Source organism: Otolemur garnettii, unplaced genomic scaffold (assembly GCF_000181295.1).
Source record: "Otolemur garnettii isolate 467f Iridium unplaced genomic scaffold, OtoGar3 scaffold00057, whole genome shotgun sequence".
In the NCBI taxonomy this organism is placed as follows: Eukaryota; Metazoa; Chordata; class Mammalia; order Primates; family Galagidae; genus Otolemur; species Otolemur garnettii.
This window is the reverse complement of record NW_003852452.1, coordinates 6,886,900-6,895,277: the sequence shown is the minus strand read 5'-3', so window position 1 is coordinate 6,895,277 and position 8,378 is coordinate 6,886,900. Positions and strand designations below refer to the sequence as shown.

Here is an 8,378-nt window from a genome sequence, read left to right as displayed (position 1 = left end):
CGGCAGCAGCAGCAGCAGCAGCAGCAGCAGCAGCAGCAACATCCCCCTCAGCACGTGATGCAATACCCCAGCGTGGCCAAGCCAGGTGGGGCAGTACAGCCAGCCCGAGGTTCCTGGGAGGTCCCCCATGCAGTTCCACCAGAACTTCAGCCCCATTTCTAACTCTTCTCCAGCTGCCTCTGTGGTTCAGTCTCCAAGCTGTAGCTTTACCCCATCTCCTCTAATGCAGAGTGGGGAGAATCTCCAGTGTGGGCAAGGCAGCGTGCCCATGGGTTCTTGAAACAGAATTTTACAGTTAATGCCACAACTCAGTCCAACCCCATCAATGCTGCCCTGTCCTAATTCTACGCTGCAGGCTTCAAAGGGTTTGGACTAGAAAGGGCGCCAGAAAAGTGACTGACAGATCCTGGGTTGAGTAGTTTGACTGCCTTGAATACTCAAGTGGCCAGTCTTCCTAATACTGTTCAGCACAGGTTACTGTCTGATGCCCTGACTCCTCAGAAATAGACCTCCAAAAGGCCCTCATCTTCCAAGAAAGCAGACAAGTACACTAACTCTGAAGGCTCCTCACAGCCTGAAGAACAACGGAAGCCCCCTGTGGCAGAGTCACTGGAGGGAGGCTGCTCCAGCAGTTCAGAGGACCAAGGTGAGAGAGTGTGGCAGTTGACTGGCCAGAGCACTAGCTCTGACTCAGCACTAGTCCCACGGCAAGAGAAGAGGCTACCTCACCAGGTGCTAAGGTCACACCGTCGTCATCAGAGGGGAATCCGAAAGTCAATGAGAAGCTTGGGGTGACTGTCTCCCGAGAAGCCATGACAAGTTGGGTAGAAAAGCCTGGTGGATGAGATAAAGGCTTCCAAGAAGATGATCCTGCAGCCACTCAAAGGCCATCTAGCAATGGTAGAGCAGAGGAAGCCAGCCACATGTCACTTCCCCAGCCAGAGCCTCCAGGAGGAGGGAGCAAAGGAAATAAGAATGGAGATCACAACTCTAACCAGAATGGAGAGGGAAATGGCCAGAGTGGCCACTCCACAGTCGGCCCTGGTTTTACAGGAAGGACTGAGCCTAGCAAGTCTCCTGGAAGCCTGCACTATAGTTACAAAGATAGTTTGGGGTCAGCTGTGCCATGAATGTCAGTGGCTTTCCTCAGTATCCTACAGGGCAAGAAAAGGGGGATTTCACTGGCCATGGAGAACAAAAGGGTAGAAATGAGAAGTTCCCAAGCCTCCTGCAAGAAGTGCTCCAGGGTTACCCTCCCCGCCCTGACAGGAGATATTCCAGGAGTGCTCAGGAGCATCAGGGGATGGCTAGTGGGCTAGAAGGAACCACAAGGCCCAATGTCTTAGTGAGTCAAACCAATGAATTAGCCAGCAGGGGCCTTCGGAACAAAAGCATTGAGTCTCTGTTAGAAAACCCACACTGGGGCCCCTGGGAAAGGAAATCAAGCAGCATGCCTTTTGGAATGAAACAGATCAATTTGGTTGACTATCCAATTCCCAGAAAGTCTGCAACAGAACCTCAGTCATCAGCTCATGAGCCTGGGGGTTCCCTCTCTGAAAGAAGATCAGTGATCTGTGATATTTTTCCACAAAGACAGATTGTCAGGGCCCCTGGGGCTCACTCACTAGGACACATGGGTGCCAACACCAGAATTGGGAGGAATGAACATCTCAATCCAAGTTTAAGTCAGTTGGTCATTCTTCCCCGTGGGCTGGTGTCCGTGGAAACAAAGCTGAAATCCCAGAGCGGGCAGATACGAGATGAAGACTTTCAACAATCCAAACCACAAGCTAGTTTCAACAGCAAGAAATCTGGAGACCACTGCCGTCCTATTAGCATCAAGTGTGAGTCTTACTGTGGGAATGCCAGCCCTGGAGCAGCAGCCCATGATTCCCTTTCAGACTATGGCCCACAAGACAGAAGGCCCACACCAATGTGGTGAGTCCCTGGCAGAGGTGGTGGTCGAGAGGGCTTGAGGGGTCAGTCCTCTTGTCAGTATCATGACTCTGCAGAAAAGTTGAAGATGTCTCCTGGGAGGAGCAGAGGCCCAGGGGGAGACCCTCATCACATTAATCCACATATGACCTTTTCACAACAGGACAACAGGAGTTCCTTACAAGCTCCCTTTCTTCCAACTCAGAAAGCCTGGCCTCTGCCTATCATACAAACACTCGGGCTCACACTTATGGGGACCCGAATGCAGGTTTGAATTCTTAGCTCCATTATAAGAGACAGATGTACCAACAGCAGCAGGAGGAGTATAAAGACTGGAGCAGCAATTCTGCCCGGGCAGTGATTGCTGTAGCGCGGCACAGGCAGGAGGGGCTCCGGAAGAGTCCAAGGCAGCAGCAGTTTCTTGACCTCAGATTACGAAGCCCTCTGAAAAATGACAAAGATGGCAGGATGTATGGCCACCAGTGGGGACTTACCATGACCCCAGCACTCAGGAGGTGGGGTGCTGCCTCATGTCAAGTGACTGTCTGCCTGACAAAAGCATGGAATTACAGCATAGCTCCCAGAAGTTACAACAGGGATCTTGTTGGGATCTTTCTCGGCAAACTTCTCCAGCCAAAAGCAGTGGTCTTCCAGGAATGTCCAGTCAAAAACGGTATGGGCCACCCCATGAGGCTGATGGACATGGACTAGCTGAGTCTATACAGTCCTCCAAACCCAGTAATGTTATGCTAAGGCTTCCAGGCCAAGAGGATCATTCTCAAAACTCCTTAATCATGAGGAGGTGTGTCCGTTCTCTCATCTCTCCGATTCCCAGTAAGAGACAGTCACGAGATATAAAGAACAGCAACACTGATGATGTGGGTGTCTCCTTCACTCATCACAAGAAGGCCTGGAGAAGTCATTCAATTCCTATGTCCACCTCTCTCACAGTCAGCATATCAAGTCTGGCCCTAAGAGAGATTCCTCCAAGGACTTTCCAAGTCCAGATAATAGAAACTGCCCTGCTGTTACCCTCACAAGCCCTGCTAAAATCAAAATACTGCCCCCACGGAAAGGACGGGGATTGAAACTGGAAGCTATAGTTCAGAAGATCACGTCCCCAAATATTAGGAGGAAGGCCTCCTTCAACAGTGCGGAGGCTGGGGAGACCCGGTTACCCTTGATGACATCCTGTCTTGAAAGAGTGGTCCTCCAGAAGGTGGGAGCATGGCTGTTCAGGATGCTGAGATGGAGAAGAGAAAAGGTGAGGTAGTAGCTGACCTAGCTGGTCCAACAAACCAAGAACTGAACGTGGAGAAACCTCTTCCTAGGTCTTCAGGAGAGTGGCCTAGGGGTGAGGATGACAAAGTAAAGACAGAGACACGTCCAGTAACAGTTACTACTGGAAAGGAACCCCTGGTGTTGTGTCATCTGCCACCTCACAAAAGCCTGGTAGTAACCAAGGGAGACCAGATGATTTCTTGGGTGGAACAGCATCTTTAATCTTTCCTGACTCAAAGTAGGTACCTCCATGGGTAAACCCAAGGCTGAAGAGAAAGAGAACGTTACAGTTACAATTTCACCCAAACCAGAGGGTTTCCCCTCAAAGGGATATTTCCCATCAGGAAAGAAGGGTAGACCCATTGGTAGTGTGAATAAGCAAAGGAAACAACAGCAGCCACCCCCTCTGCCCCCCCAGCCCCCTCAAATACCAGAAGGATCTGCAGATGGACAGCCGAAGCCAAAACAGCAGAGGCAAAGGAGGGAGAGAAGGAAGCCTGGGGCCCAGCCAAGGAAGCGAAAAACCAAGCAAGCAGTTCCCATCGTAGAACCCCAAGAACCGGAAATCAGACTCAAGTACGCCACTCAGCCACTGGATAAAACTGATGCCAAGAACAAGTCTTTTTCCCCTTATATTCATGTAGTAAATAAGCGTGACCTCGGAGCCATTTGTACAATCATCAACGTAGAACAAACCCAACTGGTGAGGGGTCAGAAGGGTCAGAGGTCCCAGACCCCTCCGCCCAGCAGCACAGAAAGCAAGGCAGTCCCAGCTTCATCCTTCATGCTGCAGGGACCCGCTGGGGCAGAGTCTTCTGTTCTGGGGCACCTGGTTTGCTGTCTGTGTGGCAAGTGGAACAGTTACCGGAATATGGGTGAACTTTTTGGACCTTATTATCCTCAAAATTATACAGCCACTCTCCTGAAGAATCCACCTCCTAAGATAGCCTCGGAAATGCAGAACAAAGTTAAGATACGGCGCAGAAGAGCTTCTAACAGCTCCAAGATGGACACCGAGGAGGAAGAGGAACAGCAGCAGCCGAAGGAGCAGAGGAGCCCGGCCACACCCCCCAGGGGTAAGCGGAGCCACTGCTCAGAAGACTGTGGCAGAGGCCCCCAGTCCTTGTCCAGGGGATGTCCTTGTAAAAAAGCAGCCACTGAGGGCAGCAGCAAAAAGCCCTCTGTGCCCACCACTTCAGAAGGTGGCCCCAAGCTGCAGTTACAAATCCCTGAACTACCTCTTGACAGCAGTGAATTTTGGGTCCATGAGGATTGTATTCTCTGGGCCAACGGAATCTACCTGGTTTGTGGCAGACTCTACGGCCTGCAGGAGGCGCTGGAAATAGCCAGAGAGATAAAATGTTCCCACTGCCAGCAGGCAGGTGCCACCTTGGGCTGCTATAACAAGGGCTGCTCCTTCCAATACCATTACCCATGTGCCATGGACGCAGATTGTTTGCTATGTGAAGAGAACTTCTCGGTGAGGTGCCCCAAGCACAAGCCTCCCCTTCCGTGCCCTCCGCTGCCTTGCAGAACAAGACCGTGAAAGGCAGCCACAGCACAGAGCAGGCGGAGCAGGGGCGAGGGGGGTGTGTGCCCGTGGGAAGGGAGAGGACAGCAAGCATGGGGGAGACTGTGGAGATGAAAAGATGGTGGACACCTGAGTTGGAAACCGTCCCACCTGCAGCCCTGCCCTGCCCCGCCCCACGTACCCCTCATGCCAGCACCTCTTCCTAAGCTCTCACATCACACTCAAACCAGTGACACCATAGGAAAGAAAGACTCAAGATGTCCTCCTTGAATGGCTGTTTCCATGGACACAATCTCCATAGTGACAATGGGGGGGTGTGGGAGGATAGGGATGGGTGGGGGGATTAAAAGGGAGGGATAAAAATATACATATATAAGTCTAAAATAAATAAATAAATAAATAAAATAAAATAAAAATTGCTGGGCATTGTGGTGGGCACCTGTAGTCCCAGCTACCCAGGAGGCTGAGGCAAGAGTATCCTTTGACCCCAAGAGACTGAGGGTGTTGTGAGCTATGACACCAGAGCACTCTACCCAGGGTGAAAGAGTAAGACTCAAAAAAAAAAAAAAAAAGTGTTGGTTAACCTCCTGTTATCCTGTTAAATCCTATTTTCTGTGATCATACATTTTATTTTTTCTGTATCATAAGTATTTAGGATGTTAATTTCATACCCAAGTTTTAAGTCATTCGACATTTCAAAATGATGATACCTTTCTTCTTTGAGTTGGGGAAACACTCATGCTCTTCTTTGACGGAGATTTTACAGCTCTTTATCCGACAGAAAAAGGATCGTCTTGAGCCAGAGTACATGTGCATCCTTCCAGCGCGGAAATGACTATGAACTTGCAAACCCGCTTTCACAGCAGAGGAGGGTAAGAGAGTAAGTGGAGGAGAATATTGTCAAAAAACTTTGTAATTTATCTCCTAACATTTTCCGATCATTATTGAGAAAAGAAATGGTTATTTAAACCAATGGCATGATTGTACAGTAAACACTCAAGTGAAACCTACCAAAACATGGATTGGTCAAACAATCACATTTTGATAACTTATAAACACTTGTAGTGTATCTTAATTTTTTCCCCCAGAGGGTAGATATTTGAATTATTTCAAAGTTATTTTGAATGAAATGAAACAAAAATTAAATGAAAAAAACCTCATCTATGACCTCATTGATTACTGACATCATTATTTTTACAATAATCATTTGGCACTAAGCATGTTCAGAGAAAGTAAGTCTTTTTTTTTTTTTTAGACAGAGCCTCAAGCTGTCCCCCTGGGTAGAGTGCCGTGGCATTACAGCTCACAGCAACCTCCAACTCCTGGGCTCAAGCGAGTCTCCTGCCTCCGCCTCCCAAGTAGCTGGGACCACAGGTGCCCGCCACAACGCCCGGCTATTTTTTGGTTGCAGCCGTCATTATTGTTTGGCGGGTCCGGGCTGGATTCGAACCCGCCACCTTAGGTGTACGTGGCTGGCGCCTTAGCCGGTTGAGCTATAGGCGCCGAGCCGAGAAAGTAAGTCTTTTCAGAGAAGATAAAGACTTCTTAGACTTCCCAGGCACAATCACAACCCACTAAGAGAGGAGACCTACCCCACATAAGAGAATTGTCTCTCAGCATACACCTAAGCAATTTTTTATGTGAAATAATATTTTCGTGGAAAGATTCTATTTCCATATGCAATATGGCAATATGAAACAATCATATTTCCCTCCCAAAGCATCTTCATATCAAGATTCATTCTTATGTCTGGATGAATATAGAAATTCTCTATACAGCTATATGTATTTTTTTAAACTCTGAGGGTAACAAATGCAAAGTATACTAAAAAATTCTCCTCTTGATAAAACTTGAATTAGCTGTTATAAAAACACTGGACTACTAGGTAATAATTACATTGACATCAAATGATAAGCATGCTAAACACTTACTTTTGGCGTCTATAAGCTTCTCTCTTGGTGAAATATCAGAAGAAGAAAGTTGTTCCTTTACTTTGGCCACATCTTTTGGATGTAAGAAGTCAAATAAGCTTTGTCCAGTCAAACTAGCCTATTCACAAGGTAGACATTCATTTAAAATCAGTACTGTACTTTTTCTACATTTCCTGATAACAGACATATGACTTGATATCCTCTTTTTGTTAAAGGTTGATTTTTCTCAAAGATACATCTACAACACTAAATAAAATTAACTTGGTCAGTGTGAGAAGCAGGGTGACACTTGTGGATAGAAAAATATAACATGCGTACAGGACCAAAGCTGGATATACACATGCAAATATCTAATCACTGACATTCTGTTAAAACTTGTTACTCTTGTTAACATTCTCCAATTCACAGATTACTTCTAAGTGATAATGATTTACTTTAGACTTTTTTATCTTTGGTAAAAGGAAAGATGTTAAATTATAATAAAATACAAAAATCACCTGTGATTTTACCATAAGACTCAGAGATTTACTATACTGTTAAAGAAATTACCATACTATTGAAAAACAAAACCCAACCCAGAATACCTCTTGATTTCCCATTCCACCTCTCCCAGTGTACAGAGCACTCCTTACACAGCCTCATCACCCAGAACTCATTACCTGTGTCCACAAACTCGGTTCCCTGACTACTCCAGCCAATTACCTTTTATTCCCTGGACTCCCTAGTTTCCCTTTCCCAGACAGAAATGTCTCTCTCCTTTCTCTGCTCATTTTAAAGACTCCCTTCTGACAGGTCTAGCAGACATTGTACTTCACATGTGAAGCTCTACCTGACCCACAATTATCACCTTTTCTTCCTGAACTCCTGTATTACCCAAGTAGACATTCCTATGGAAGACAGAACAAATAAACAAGCTGGAACAAATAGCCTGGACTACATGGCAGTTAGATATCTCCCGCTAAAAAATACTAGTACCTACGAAAGAAAGATTTATGCATCAGTCTATTCTATGTTTGGTTAATATAACTCTATATCCTGAATTCTCTAGAGCAAATCAGGTTTCTGAATCTAAAAAGCTGAGGATGAGACCCTATATTATGAAAATCTCAACATCCTCCTGAGCAGCCAGGGAGTCTCTTAAACAGATATGCAAAGTCAGTGCCCAATCACTAATGCCACATCACTGATTTGGAACTTAAGTGCTACCCTGAATTGTCAGCTCTGTGTGTGTGTGTATAGTCTTTTCTATCTTCAATTAAAAGATGGAATAATCAAGTCTGGTTCCCCCAGCTATAAGCAGCTGCATGATTCATTACAATTCACTGGTATTTGATCTTTCTGTATATAAGCTCCTAATATCTCTTTCTCTGTTATTTAACTAATTATTTATGAATGCCTTATATGCCCCAACCTTGAAAACAAGTTGAAACTCATGAGAGTTACTCACGATCAAAGCTATGATCTATTTCATATCTACTACTAGTTTATTTTATTTCAATGCTACAATTTTTGAGTAGCTAGTTTAAGTGGTGTTCAGTAAGTAGGAGGTAAATAATTACATAACTAGTTAAATAAAAGGTGTATTTCACAGAGTATTGTCAGAGGTTAGATTAAAAGCTGTCATGCAGGCTCGGCGCCTATAGCTCAACCGGCTAAGGCACCAGCCACGTACACCTAAGGTGGCGGGTTCGAATCCCCAG

The 8,378-nt window shown here is 46.2% G+C and overlaps 1 protein-coding gene and 1 pseudogene across 1 annotated transcript in view; one reads left to right on the top strand and one right to left on the bottom strand.

The window, feature by feature from the left end:
* Positions 1–4,953, top strand: part of LOC111726207 — a 5,925-nt pseudogene extending 972 nt beyond the window's left edge.
* Positions 1–8,378, bottom strand: part of ARNTL2 (aryl hydrocarbon receptor nuclear translocator like 2) — a 93,001-nt gene that overhangs the window by 27,105 nt on the left and 57,518 nt on the right. The window contains exons 6-7 of the mRNA XM_012806772.1: positions 6,679–6,796; positions 5,458–5,601 (exon numbers count right to left, since the gene is read on the bottom strand). Of these exons, the coding sequence (XP_012662226.1) occupies positions 5,458–5,601; positions 6,679–6,796 (262 nt within the window). The remainder of the gene's footprint in view (positions 1–5,457; positions 5,602–6,678; positions 6,797–8,378) is intronic.